The 15,648-nt window shown below is 39.2% G+C and overlaps 1 protein-coding gene across 1 annotated transcript; it reads right to left on the bottom strand.

The window, feature by feature from the left end:
- Positions 1–10,367: 10,367 nt before the first annotated feature.
- On the bottom strand, positions 10,368–11,227 carry LOC111899107 (uncharacterized). Its single transcript, XM_023894984.2, has one exon. It carries the CDS (start codon positions 11,116–11,118, stop codon positions 10,528–10,530), a length of 591 nt encoding a protein of 196 aa, XP_023750752.1. The 5' UTR covers positions 11,119–11,227; the 3' UTR covers positions 10,368–10,527.
- Positions 11,228–15,648: the final 4,421 nt, after the last annotated feature.

The raw sequence follows: 15,648 nt of genomic DNA, 5'->3' as shown, positions 1-15,648 counted from the left end.
TTGACTCGGGTGCGAGTCGGTCATTTGTGTATTTAGCGTTTAGTCAGCACATCAGTATCCAGCGGGAGGCGTTGAGTTGACCACTACGGGTTTCCATAGCTGACGAACAAGTGGTGTATGCTACGTATGTGATTCGAGGTTATGTACTCGAGATCTTCGGTGTTGAGTTTCTGATAGATCTGGTCCCGATTGTGATGGGGGATGTGTGCGTCATAGTGGGCATGGATTGGTTGAGCCGATTTGGGGCTGTTATAGACTGCGAGCGATAGATGGTGACGATACGAGACCCTAGTGGGGGAGTACTTACGGTGTACGTTGAGGGTACCCGTCATGGGTCAGCATTTTGTTCGGCTGCCAGAGCGAGACAGAGTTTACAGCAGGGCTGCAGTGGGTTTGTAGCCTATGTGATGGATACTCGAGTAGTCGCTGAGAGGCCGAGTTCGATTGATGATGTTCTGATAGTGCGCGAGTTCTTGGATGTTTTTCCCGAGGAGTTTCTGGGTGTACCTCCCGAGAGGCAGGTGGAGTTCCGCATCGATTTGGTTCCGGGGGCAGCGCCTATCGCCAAGGCGCCTTATTGCCTTGCACCGCCAGAGATGCAGGAGTTATCCTCGCAGCTTCAGGAGCTGCTGGGGAAGGGGTTTATTAGACCTAGTAGCTCACCGTGGGGAACGCCGATCCTTTTTGTCAAGAAAAAGGATGGTTCACACCGGATGTGCATTGATTACCGGGAGTTGAACAAGTTGACGGTCAAGAACCGTTACCCATTGCCGAGGATCGACGATTTGTTCAATCAGTTGCAGGGAGCGTCTTGGTTCTCCAAGATAGACTTGAGGTCTGGATACCATCAGATGAGAGTGCGGGATGAAGATATCCAGAAGACCGCATTTAGAACTCGTTATGGGCATTACGAGTTCGTGGTGATGCCTTTTGGGCTCACCAATGCACCGACAGCGTTCATGGATCTCATGAACAGGGTGTGCAGGCCGATGCTGGATCGGTCGGTGATCGTGTTCATCGACGATATTCTGGTATATTCGATATCTAGAGAGCAACATGAGGAGCATCTGAGAGAGATTCTCAGGGTATTGAGATCGGAGAGGCTTTTCGCCAAATTCTCCAAGTGTGATTTTTGGTTACGAGAGGTCCAGTTCTTGGGACACCTCGTTAACCAGAATGGGATATTGGTCGACCCGGCCAAGATTGAGGTGGTTATGAGGTGGGAGGTGCCGAGATCACCCATCGAGATCAGGAGTTTCCTGGGATTGGCCGGCTATTATTGGAGATTTATCAGGGATTTCTCCAAGATCGCTGTTCTTCTCACCAGGTTGACCCGAAAGGGCGTGGCTTTTAGTTGGGGTCCTGAGCAGCAGGCCTCATTCGAGACACTTCGCCAGAGATTATGTGAAGCCCCGGTGTTAGCCCTTCCAGAGGGGATGGAGGATTTTGTGGTGTACTGTGATGCATCGATATCGGGGTTGGGTGCGATGCTGATGCAGAGAGGGCACGTGATAGCGTATGCATCGAGACAATTGAAGCCTCATGAGACGAGGTATCCCACCCACGATCTGGAGTTGGGGGCAGTAGTGTTCGCCCTCAAGATCTGGCGTCACTATTTGTATGGGGTTCGGTGTACCATATACACGGACCACAAGAGCTTGAAGTATTTGATGGATCAGCTTAACCTGAATATGCACCAGAGGAGATGGTTGGATGTGGTAAAGGATTATGATTGTGAGATTTTGTACCGTCCGGGCAAGGCTAACGTTGTAGTCGATGCCCTGAGTCGTAGGGCGGAGAATGCCCCGATACGAGATGTTTGTATGAGGTTGATAGTGATGACTCCGGTGTTGGACACCATTCAGGAGGCCCAAGCAGAGGCCGTGAGACCGGAGAACCGTAAGAGAGAGCGGGTGATCGGGCAGGTATCTGAGTTCGTTACCGATAGCCGTGGGCTTATGACCTTTCAGGGTCGGATTTGGGTGCCGTTTTTGGGTGGGGCACGTACCATACTAATGGAGGAGGCGCATAGGTCGAGATTCTCGATCCATCCCAGGGTCACTAAGATGTATTTGGACCTGAAAAGAAAGTACTGGTGGCCCTGTATGAAGAGGGATGTTGCGTGGTTCGTTGAGAGGTGCTTGACCCGTGGCAGGGTTAAGGCCGAGCACTAGCGTCCGCATGGCAAGTTGCAGCTACTTGAGGTTCCCCAGTGGAAGTGGGAACAAATTTCTATGGATTTCATCACCAAATTATTGAGGACCGCGAGTGGTGTCGATGCAATTTGGGTGATCGTCGACCGGCTGACGAAGAGCGCCCACTTTCTTGCTATCAGTGAGAGCTCTTCTGCTGAGAGGTTGGCAGAGTTGTATGTGAGGGAGGTGGTATTGCGACATGGAGTGCCGATCTCGATTGTGTCAGACCGAGATGTACATTTCACTTCCAGATTCTGGAAGAAGTTTCATGAGGAGTTGGGCACAAGACTGCATTTTAGTACCGCTTACCACCCACAGACGGACGGACAGAGTGAGCGGATGATTCAGACGCTCGAGGACATGCTCCGAGCATGTGTGTTGGACTTCAGAGGAAGTTGGGACACGCACTTGCCGTTGGATGAGTTTTCATATAACAACAGCCACCATTCGAGTATCAGTATGCCTCCCTTTGAGTTGTTGTATGGGAGGAGGTGTCGGACTCCCATCTACTGGGGAAAGGTCGGGCAACGAGTGTTGGGTAGCACTAAGTTAGTGCTTCAGACGACAGAGCAGATACAACAGGTCAGGCGGAGGTTGTTGACAGCTTAGAGTCGCCAGAAGAGTTACGCGAATAGGCGACGATCCGAGCTCGAGTTTCAGGTCGGAGATTTTGTACTACTGAAGGTGTCTCCTTGGAAAGGAGTGATCCAATTTAGGAAGAGGGGCAAAATGGGGACCCGGTACATCGGTCCATTCAGAGTGTCTGCGAGGATGGGCAAGGTAGCATGTCGTTTGGAGCTACATGCGGAGTTGAGCCAGATTCATGATACCTTCCACGTGTCTCAGCTGAGGAAGTGTATAGCCGACGAGTCGACGGTGGTGCCGCTGGAGGATATTCAGGTGGATGCAAGCCTAAATTATGTTGAGAGACCGATCGCGATCTTGGACCGGAAGATCAAGGTTCTGAGGAACAAGGAGGTTCCCCTGGTTCAGGTCCAGTGGCAACATCGGAGAGGGTCCGAGCTGACTTGGGAGTCGGAGTCAGAGATGCGGGAGCAACATCCGGAGTTGTTTGCGGCATGAGACTTCGAGGGCGAAGTCTGGTTCTTGTGGGGGAGAATTGTAACATCCCGAATTCATGTGTGTCTCATAAACCCTTCTCCTTTTCCAAGTTGTCAAGTTAAGCCCTTAAATGAATGTTAAGGCAAATGAGTACGCCGGGCGTACTAAAGAGTACACTACGCGTACTCATGCGCTTAAGTTGGACGCGGACTCGCCTAGGTACGATGGGCATACCTAGGGTTACGTTGGGCATAGCGGGCCCAGATGTAAACCTTAATTTGTGACTTGTGAACTATAAAAGGAATGCTAAGGCCTTATCCTAGCCACCATTTTCAGAGAGTGAAACCCTAATAGAGAGTTATCCTTCGTTCCTAGCTTATGTGTTTGTATTCTAAGCTTCAAAGTGCAATTTCAAGGTGGTGAAAGAGAAGAGGAGGCCATTTTAGGAACTAGAAGTTGGTGGATAAGAGTAGATCCGAGTTCTACAGAGGTTGGAGCTTCTTTCTGAGGTAAAAAGCTCAAAGCTTTCTTTGTCATTTGTGATTTGTGCTTCTTGGACCAATTTTTAGGGTTTTTGGTCCCAAGGTGGAGACTTTATGAGCAAATGGTCTCTATTGGCCTAGATCTGCCATATTTCAGGGTAATATGAGTTGTATGTTATTAAAAATCCAATCTTGGACATGAATATTGATCTATGCATGAGATCTAGACTTTATGAGGAAGAAGGAGGGGTGTTAGAGTGATTAAGGACCTTTTTCGCCATGCAAAGGCTTAAAGGTCTCAACTTTATGGATTAAGTGGTCTTAGAGAAGTCAGATTTGGAGTTTGAGTTTATGTTTTAACCGTTTAAGACCAAAATCCAAGAAAGGCTGAAACTGAGACTTACGCTGGCGTAACTCTCAGAACGCACAACGTAAGGGGTTGAGACCTCGATTATGGATCGCCGGCGTACGCCCCGCGTACAGAGATGGTACGCGTAGCATACTGCCTCCTGTTGACTTTCGTTGACTTTTAGGGTTTTGGTCAACATTTGGACTTTTAGGTCATGGAGGGGTAAAATGGTCTTTTACCATTTTGTGGGATTGTAGGAATGGATTTAATCTAGCCTTTGAGAGCCATTATTTATTTGAGAGTACTGTTTATGTGATTAGGCGGGGGCTAGATCCGTGTTTTCATGTGCGAGATTATCCGAGACACCCGAGGTGAGTCTTCTCACTATACATGACCTAGAGTGGTATTTATGTGTAGACTGGAGGGTCTTGTATGCTATGTGTAAGTATGAGATTATGTGCATTGTGTTATATGTATGCTATGTGTTGAATAGACTGGGCCGGAGGGCCCAATGATATAGACCGGACCGAAGGGTCCAACGACACAGACTGGACCTAAGGGTCCGACGAGCTATAACCGGACCAGAGGGTCCAACGAGCTACGGGACTGGAGGGTCCCGCTGAGACAAATCGACCGAAGGGTCGTACTGTAGCCTCGAGTGGCGTATGTGTTATATGTGGTATTTTGGGGAACTCACAAAGCATTTATGCTAACAGTTGTTGTGTTATGTGTTTCAGGTACTAGCGAAGATCGCGGGAAGGCGCCGACATGATCCGTACACACTCATAGCGACTATGTTTGAGATTCTGGGAATTGTTTTGTTATGATAACATTGGATACATTATGTTTTTATATTGTCTTTGGTGATTAAAAGTATGATTTAAAATGAAAAATTGTTTTGGAAATTTATGTTGTTACATGATGGGTTCACCTTCAAATTTCTTAAAAAAAATTTGGTATGTGGTTCAGGACGATGTCATGAGATTTGTCAAGCATTTCGAGAACTGTGGGAAAATTTCTAGAGGTACCAACTTGTCTTTCATCACTCTTCTCCCAAAAATTGAAGATCCACTTTCTCTTGGTGATTACCATCCCATTAGCCTAATTGGTTTTGTGTACAAGATCTTGGCTAAAACTCTCACCTCACGGCTCAAACAAGTGATAGGATCCATTATCGACGAGGTGCAAATGACGTTCATTGATGGGAGAAAAATTCTTGATGACCCGCTGATTGTTAATGAAATTGTTGCTTAGGCAAAGCATTCAAAAAAGAAAGCTTTCATTTTCAAGGTGGACTTTAGTAAAGCTTTTGATTCGTTAAACTGGAATTATTTGGACTCCATTATGTCCCAAATAGGATTCGGTGAGAAATGGAGGCATTGGATAATGGGTTGCCTCTCGTCCGCTCGTGCCTCGGTTCTTACCAATGGGTCCGCCTCGAAAGAGTTCCAGTTATCTAAAGGTGTTCGTCAAGGTGACCCGCTCTCCCCGTTCCTCTTCATTCTTGCCATGGAAGGTTTTAATGTGGCCATGAAATCTGCCTGTCAGAAATCTTTGTTCCATGGTGTTGACATTCCACACCGAGGCCCTTTGATATCGCATCTTTTTTATGCAGACGATTCGATTTTCATTGGAACTTGGGAAATCACTAACTTCCCTAATCTGGCCCATATCCTTCGTTGTTTTCATGCGGCCTCAGGTTTAAAGGTGAACTTCCACAAGTCAAAGGTATATGGATCGGTGTTTCGGAGGGTGAAATATATAATTGTGCTCGGGTTCTCAGATGTGAGGCGGCTTCCCTTCCCATCTAATACTTAGAAGTGTCGGTGGGCTCCAACTCAACCCTTAAATAGAATTGGATGCCCGTCAATGAAAGAGTCCAAAATAAACTCTCTTCTTGTAAGTCTAGAGCGATTTCATTTGGAGGTAGAGTTACTCTTATAAAAGTTGTTCTTCGTAGCTTACCGTTGTTTTATTTCTCGTTTTTCAAAGCCCCAAAATCTGTTATTGAGTTGCTCGAGAGATGTCGGAGAAGATTTTTATGGAGTGGTAACGAGGAGAGGTACCAAATTCATTAGGTAGCTTGGAAGGTTGTGTTAGCTCCTAACGAAAAAGGTGGGCTTGACATTGGCTCATTGACCTCTTTGAATTGGTCTTTGTTATTTTAATGGATTTGGTGGTTTAAAGTTGAGACGAGCTCCCTATGGAGAAAAGTTATTTGCAGGATTCATAACTTGTCCAGGAAACAATGTCGAACCTTTCCAAAAATCCATTCCAGGAGTTTGGCATAAAATCACAAAGACGATCAACGACCTTGAAAGCATCGGTATTTCCTTTCCCTCTATTATGAAACGTCAAATTGGGTCTGAAAGGACATTCTTTTTTGGCTTGAAAATTGGAAAGGAAATGGTGATCTAGCCTCGAGGTTCCCCCATGTTTTTGCTTTGGATAAAAAGAAATCGTGCAATATACATGGGCGTCTCTGTGCTAGTGAGGGTTGTTGGGCATGAAAGAGGTTGCCAAGGCAACATATGGAAATTGAATATTTTTATGCCTTAAAAGATGTTGTGTCTATCATCCTGGACGACTCCTCTAATGTTTGGACTTCGGTCTTGTCCAGTGATGGCATGTTTTATGTGCATGATCTGAGGTCTTTAATTGACTCTTTCCTTGCGAGATGTCCAATGTCATTATCTGGATTATGTTGTTGCCCTTAAAAATAAATTGTTTCATTTGGCGGGCTTGCATCAGTAGAATTTCTACTGCTTGTGTTCTCGCTAGACGGGGCATTAATATTTCTAGTTCTGGGTGATTACGGTGTGCTGCAAAGAGGGAGGATGAGGATCATTTGTTTGTGGGTTGTCCTTGGGTGCATGATATCCTTCACCAAGTTCTTGGTTGGTGCAACATTACTCAACGTGGTTTTGCTTCCATCAGGGAGCTTATTGTTTTTGCTGCAAAAGTGAGGAATTTCCTGAAGAAACGTATGGTCTCTTGGCTATTCTTTATGGTTACATATGGTGCATTTGGAAAGCATGAACTGATCGGCTTTTCAACAAGGTGTGTAGCTCTAAGGTGGGTTTAGTCGATAATAATATAATATTATTTCTCTTGTGTTTAGTTGGGTTAAGCACAGATGGCGGTTTTGGAACTATAATTGGGTGGAATGGTGTTTGTTCCCTTTTAACATTTTGTAATTTTTGTTTGTTTGTTTTCTTTGCCCAACCTTGTGCTTTTTAGGCAGTGACTTAATAAACTTTCGCATGTTCAAAAAAAAAGTTATGCTACCATTTAAATTGTCATTCTTTCTGTATTTCTCACTTATCCATGAATGACTTCTCTTATTTACTCCAAATTATTTATAATATTCATCATGCATGATAGGTAATTAATTGTTTTAACCTTAAAGTCTCGTCAAAAGACATTTGAGGTATTAAATGATACTCTCTCCGTCCCAAAATTATTGTCCATAGACAAAAAAACACACAAATTAAAGAAACATTAATTACCATTAATTTTATACAATAAAATGACAGTTTTGTCTTTACTTTGCATTTAATGTTCCATTAAATTATTAGTTGGTTAAGTAATAATGAGGGAGTATTTTGGTAAAAATGTTAGTTTTTTAGAAGTGGACTATTATTTTTGGACAAACCAAAACGAAAAATGAACTATAACTTTGAGATGGATGAAGTATTATTAAACCAATCATATGTTTTTTTTTTCTTTTTAATAGGAGTGCCCAGCTTTCATGATTTAATTGTTATCTAGATTAGATTGCTTAATAAGCAAATCGATTGTTGTCTACATTCGATTGATTAATCAGCAAATCAATTATTATTGATTGGATTCTTATTGGTTTTAAAAGTAAAAAGTGAAATGTGCCTTTTAATCAAATTAACTTGTATATAGCCCGTTAAGGAACTATTCCCTACGTCCCAAAATTATAGTCTATCTTTTCTTTTTGGTTTGTCCCAAAATAATAGTCTGCTTCTACAAATAAATAACATTTTTATCAAAATACCCCTCATTATTACTTAACCAACTAAGCATTTAATGGAACATTAAATACAAAGTAAGGACAAAACTGCAATTTTATTATATAAAGTTAATGGTAATTAATGCTTTCTTAATTTGTGTGTCTTTTTGTCTGTGGACAATAATATTGGGACGGAGGGAGTATTACTTTGTAGAAATTTAGTTATTTTTTTTAATGATTTACTATAAAACTCATTCGATCTATTTAAAATATACAATTTTAATCGAATATTATAGGTTAATGAGTTTTTACACGATTTACCAATAAATTATTTTGCGGTCATCTTTGGAATTGTATTGGCTAGAGAAATAATAGGAAATTGATGATGACAAGAAAAGATGAAAGCGACTAAATGTTTACAAAACGTAGTTTAATGATAAATCGTATATGAAAATGTAAGTTTAATGATGTATGAATTTAAGGGTGTTTCTCAAAAGGAAATCTTCGATAAAGTCTTAGTATTTTGAGTTAGTTTACGGTTTGATCCCAACTTTTATTTTTTGAACACAAAAGTCTTTGATTATTTTATATTGGGATTTTGTCGGATATAAACATTTTTTTGGGTTGAATTCCAAAAAATAGACACAAAAAATTGAATTTTCAGATATAGAGATGGATTCCGCGAATGTGAGCTCTAAGGGCTCCGCGACATGAGTATAAGCTCGGAGGAATCAACATGATTTTTTTTTTTGAAAAACCATTCCGCAGAGCTATCTCCGAGAAATGAAATCAATACTCGGAGGTAGCTCCGTGGAATGGTTATTCAAATTTTTTTTCCACATCGATTCCTCGTAGCTTATACTCATTCCATGAAGCCCTCAGAGCTCAACTCCGCGGAATCAATGTCTATCTAGAAATTTGATTTTTTATGTCTATTTTTTGGAATCCAACCCAAAAAAATGTCTATCCAGCAAAATCCATTTTATATTTTGTACAAATTAACAAAACTATTATTTTTTTGTTAATGAAAAATTATCATATAAAATTAGATAATTAAGATTTTGTTGTTCAAAAAATAAATGTTAAAATTAAACCGACCCAAAGTATTGTGACTTTATCAGAATTTTTTTTTTCTCAAACATGTAACTGGTTAGGTGTGCAATATCCGGTTGTGACTTTATCATATATTTCCTTTTTTCAAAGATGTAAATGGTTAGGTATGCAATATCAGGTCAAAATTGTATTTTTTTCTTTGAACAATAGATATTAATTTAATGGTAAATCTTATAAAAAATAAGTTAATAAATATGTATAAAAATAATAATTCATTATCCTATAAAACCATTTTTCCAATTCTATTAAGCACTTTTATTAACGTATTTTAATATTTCGGATAAATAATTATATGGATGTGTAACCAATAATGATAATTTGTACATACGTGAACGAATGTAACACGCACACACCATGACCAACCAAACAAAAACAAATGCATGAATGTTCTGATTGCATTCTAGACACGACATGAAGATTTTGGTTTTAGGCCACCAGAAACATGGAAATTCGCAAATTATTTAATACAAAACAATTCACAAATCACGCAAAACTAATACCCACGCTATGCTCGGTTGGCAGTGGCTCCTTCATCATCAAGATACCCATCAATTTCATAGCCAACACTTATATATTATATTATATTTATTTAAATTTAAATACAAACCAACAGATTTCTATTTTTGTGTTACCCACAAAATTATGTTTTGTTTATGGTTCTAAATTCATCAGCTAACAAACAACTATAAGATATTGGTTAAATTAATCATAAATCCATTTTTTATTCGTCCAATTAAGAATCAATTATAAGTATTTTCGAAGTGTAAGAGCAATTGGGATTATAGATGGGCCAAATTTGACACTCTACCACCTAATTCTTAGTTAATTAATCCAAATTAGGTTTGGAAACCATAGGTGATGGTGACATGTAATCGAGTCTCGCTGAATATGTTAAGTTTGAAACTCGACTCGATTAAAAAACCTTACTTTCAAATTGGGTTCGTCTTTGATTAAGTAATTAACATTTTTGAACTCGGCTGAATTAATTATTAAGAAAATGATATTATATTAAAGTGAAAGAAAATACGATTAAACTCGTGAGCTTAATTCGATTTAGTTATGTAAATTTGAATAAAAGAAAGGGGTATAAATGTCAACATAACTAATCTCGAATAAAATCGTGAGTGAATACTCAGTATATCACGAGTTGACTCGACTCAATTATATCCATAGGTACATCCAATCTCTTAATGAAACCGTTCCTTGTTTATTCTCAAATGGAGTTATGCAATAATAATTACAAAAACTAAACGATTTCAATCTTCATGTATATACACTTGAAAATTATATAAAAGAACGAAGATGATTCTAATCCAAAAACACATCATGCAAATAATGTGATTTGATTCAATTCCATAATCGAACTACATTACCGTTTAACACCGTTAAATCCTGGTTAACGTACCACCCCATCTCCGCCGTCTTTATCTTCAATACCATTTCCCATCCATCTACTCCATGGTTACACCTAACTGAACTCATCTTTCTCACCTCTTCTTCACCATTTCGCGTAATAGAACTCATCTTTCTGTCACTATCTTTGTCTTCTTCGAATTCACCATCAATCTTATCTCCTTTCGTCTTGTCATCTTGTGAATAGTAGACGCTAAACTTGCCGCTTTTCCTATTCTCTAACTTACAAAATGTGGTGTGTCTCTTTGAGGTTGAGGATGGAGATCTCGCGCTAGTGGAAGGAAGCTCTGATTGATCAGGCTGAGCAGCCACCGGGGAAGTTTTGGGTAGAGGCGGAGATGGTGGTGGTGGTGGTGGTGATAGTTGTAGGAAAAGATGATGAGTTGAGAGATGGATGGAGGATTTGATCTTCCAGAAGCTAATAGCTGCGGTAAGAAAGGCTATCCATGCCCATACATTGTTAACGGCGGTGAGAACACCGTGGATGGCGATCGCCTCCATGGGAGAATCCAAGGCGATGCTCATGTTGATAACTGTGTCTGGTTATGGCAAGTTGTAGTGTGTGTGTGTGGTGAGGTGAAGAGAGAAAGGCGTTGTATTTATGAAGGAGAAGGGAGATGAAGGAGAGCCGTCAGATTAGAAGAGAGGGAAGGATCTGGAGAGAGATGCCAGGAATCCATATTTATATGCCATTGGTAGATCCTTTCTATATATCCCTTATACCTCAATAGTGTAACAAATAACAATTGCTCTTATTTTCTTTTTTCACCTATCATTTTATTACATAAAATATTAATTCATTTAGACCATATTTAAATGAACCATTACCACGTTGGTTGTGGGAGAGAATATAATAAACATTTCCTAAAGAGTGACTAAGTTCAAATCTAGTTTAAGACATAGAAGGATTGGCCAAAAGCAAATTTATGACTTGCTATGATATCTTAGTATATATCATCCAAAGAGTTAGCCCCCTTCCTTGGTATCAACACAGTCTAAACCACCATCTCTTATATTTCCGTGAACTTTTTTGTTGCGAAGTTCATTTATTTTGAGAACTTAGGATTATAAATTGAGTCTCAACACAACAAAACTTTCATTGATTTTGTTATCTAATTTTTTTATACTTTAATCGAATGAGTATGTCATGGTATACCTTCGTACCTTTACAAAAATCTTTAACCCAAACTTAATGATTTGTTTCCGAGTTTTTAAGCTGACCGTTTCTGCAAAATTTTATTATGGTGGTATTGTTCAAATCGAGAATGGAAAAATTATGTTGGATCGGCCAACTTCAATTTTATGTTTTAGGTTATATATATAATGTAGCAATCGATTTTTGTAGTATGGTTTCTTTTATCCTATATGTAAATTAGTTTTCAAGTTAGAAAATCAATACACATGACCTCACATATAACCAATTATGTGACATTAGAATTAATGCATTTTCTTGCATAATACTAAGGTTATTGAGGTCAAATTCATGTTGAAATGAATGGAAGATATTTATTTATTTATTTTATTTTATTTTATTTTAATTTTATTTTTATGGTGAACTTGTTTTTGTCGTACAACATGTGACATAAATATATCATGTTAGGGTTTTGGAGGACGAGAAGAAGGTTTCTGAAATCGATGAATTGTTAGGATCCGTTTCACATTTTCTGCATATGATATTTTGACTCCATGTATGGATTATACGAAATCCAGATTAAAAAATTGGTAGGATTTGGGATGACGAGAAGAAGGTTTATGAAATTGATGAACTGTTTGGATCTGCTTTAAGGATCATGTGATCACTTTTTTAATATGATATTTTGACCCTATGCTTGGGTTATACGAAATCTAGATTAGAAAATTGTTAAATTTGGGAGGATGAGAACAAGGTTTCTGAAATCGATGAATTGCTTTAATCTGCTTGAAAGATCATGTGATCACTGTCTGAATATGATATTTCGACCATATGCATGTGTTACACGAAATTTAGATTATAGGGATAATCTTCATGGAACAGTCTTTATCAAGGTACTAATAAGAGGCCAAGAACTAGGGATTTATAGCCTTTCAAATTCCTTTAAATACCAAAGATAATATTAGTCGACATTAAATAATAACTGTATCCATTTACTTAGGGATGATGGTTCGAAGGATAATTATGATTTTTTTCCAAAAATAGTATTACATCTTTATTAGGGATGACGACTGCCTTTATGGCCATGCAAGGGGGCACAGACCCTTGACCTTCGCCGTTTAGTTGGACCTATGAACATGTCTAAAATCAATATTTGATCTTCATTGATAATGTGTAAATTCTATTATACTAAAATGACATGATGATACTAATATTACCAACATATCATGTCATAAAAAATGTAAGAATTTGGATTAGGCATGAGCCTTTGGACCGAAAACCCGAATTAGACCCAAATAAGCAATTCGGTTCGGATTTCGGGTATCTATATTAGGCTTATTCGGTTCTCGGGTTTTTCGGTCTGAATTACCCAAATAAGAGCTTATTCGATTCTAAGTACCCGACATGGAAATGAAAAGCCATTTATTTTTAATCCTATTTGACCTAGCTACACATAATGTCAGTCGATCGCACCTTGTCCCTCCTTCATCAATCGAGGACAACATTGATGAAATTTAGAAAGACGATAAGGTCACAAATATAACACCTCATTTTCGTCTTATAATATAAACGAACAATCACGTAAATAAATGTCTTTGATAGAAGACTATTTAGGAAAAGTAGTTTTGAGGAAAGTCATAGTAATCGCAAAACCGAGAGCGTGCGTATAGAAAACGGACAAATCTAACTTCATAAGGGAAGTTATGATTTTTAGGACGCTACTAGAAAAACAGCCTTTTACGACGTGCAATGCGCGGCGTAAAACGCTCAGGCGACGCGCAAATACGTGTCAAGGAAGACCCTGTCATAACGAGAGACAACACGCTTTTGCGCGTCGTCTATAGACGACGCACATTTACGGCTCACATTTACGACACGCATTTACGAAGCTCATTTACAACACACAATGTGTATCAAGGAATGCCCTGTCATAAAGGAAGACGACACGCATTTGCATGTCGTAACCTTACGACGCGCGTTTAGGACACGTATTGCGTATCATTAAAGCTCCTGTCATAAATGAAGATGACACGCATTTGCGTGTCATAAACTTCAGCAACCATTTACGATATACATTTACGACCCTCATTTACGCATAATACAAAAATATGGAAACAAATATGTACCAAAACAATCAATTTCATCCAATAACATCATGACAAACAAGTTATCAAAAAATTATTATGCATTGATATTAAGGGGATCTAATAGTACATTGTTATTAAGAGGTTTTCCCTAACTATATAACATGATACTACATCCATAACTATATAACCTCATCCTTCGTGTTATTGGTTTGCCACCTGGTGTACCATGTAAAAATGTTAATCTGGGTGTCATGGGCGGCTGTCCACTGGGCGTGGATGGCAAGTAAGGGCTTGAAGCATTAGCTGAAACAAAATAACTTTTATTAATCACACAATCAACAAACTTTAGAAGTACCTTGTAAGCAAGTGGGAGTATTGAAGTCCCCGAGTTTGCATACATAAGCCTTAAAATCCTTGGATATCTGCACCACAAGCTAGTTTCCACCAACAACATGGGAAGTGAAAAGGCGTAACATCCACTTGTGATGTTTCTAAACTAGGCTACTCATTTGGAAACATTAAGATTCCAAAATAATTATTTTCATGGTTATTTAATTATAAACTTTAGAACGTGGGGACATAAAATAAAGCAAACATGGACGAAAGACAAACATCAAACAATGACTTTGGTTGTCTTGTTCATGATCTCATAATTGTAACGAATCTTTTTGTTCGTCCCAATACGACTAAATGGTTGTATGTCAAATTTGAAATGTTGATGCATAGATTCGATATTTTGTTCGGTATCTAAATTATAAATTGCTATAATAACAAGTATATGTTTAATAACTCTACATTTAGTCCCTACTTTCATCCTAATGGTTGTTATATATTGTATTAAAGAGTGTACATCTGGTCAAGAGGAAGTACCTGATCTGGATCCATGGCAACAAAAGATAAACTAGTGAAAATGACTATTTTATCCTTCTCAATCCTCTTCAACCAGAAAATAATATTAGATTTGAGCAGCATGCACTTGTGATGATTTGATTTTATTGGAGCTACTTTTGCTTACTGCTTAGAGAAAGAGAAAGAGAAAGAATGTAGAATGGAACAAACTTTCCTATCTATTTAGCAAAACAAGCCACAATAAAAAATCCATGGCACGACCTTTGTTAAATTCAAATCCTCATGCAGAAACCACCACGACCCATTCTTGTTTAACAATTTAAACAAAAACACAAAGTTAGCTCTCTCTCTCTCTCTCTCTCAAAGAAGATGAAATTACCGATACACCCTTTGTCATGTCATGAAACCACACAATTACCTGATAATCCTTGCCAACATTCGTAATCCCATGAAGAGAGTCAAACCCGACCAAACACCATGAAGACCAAAACCTAAATTAGGACCAAACAGCATGCACTAGTAGTGGGAGTTGCAGCGTAGTAGTGCGCGACACAGAAACTTAAATTAGGACCATTCAATTGTTGGGAAAAACAATCTAAACGAGAATTGAAGATCTCGTCGATACCTATTTGTCGATATAAAGACAACCGAGTACAAATATCGCATGAGAGAGTTATGATTTTTATACGGGCTTTAATAATCTATGACTGTTAAAAATGTAACTTTAAAAATAAAGTGAGAATTAGCCGACATAGTCTAAATGAAAGTTGTAGATCTCGTTGATAGCTATGCATGGATATAAATAATGTCGAAAACAGAGCTCGTATGGAGAAGATATGATTTTTGAAGAATCCGTTAAATTGCACGTGAGCTGGCGCATACAGACCAAGCGTGCGACACACACTAACACACCACCTAAAAGCTGCCATGTGTCACACAACTGCTGGAGCCATGTCACCCACCCAGACAAAGTGCGTAACATGCACC

Source organism: Lactuca sativa, chromosome 5 (assembly GCF_002870075.4).
Source record: "Lactuca sativa cultivar Salinas chromosome 5, Lsat_Salinas_v11, whole genome shotgun sequence".
Taxonomy (NCBI): Eukaryota; Viridiplantae; Streptophyta; class Magnoliopsida; order Asterales; family Asteraceae; genus Lactuca; species Lactuca sativa.
This window is presented reverse-complemented; position numbering and strand designations above follow the sequence as displayed.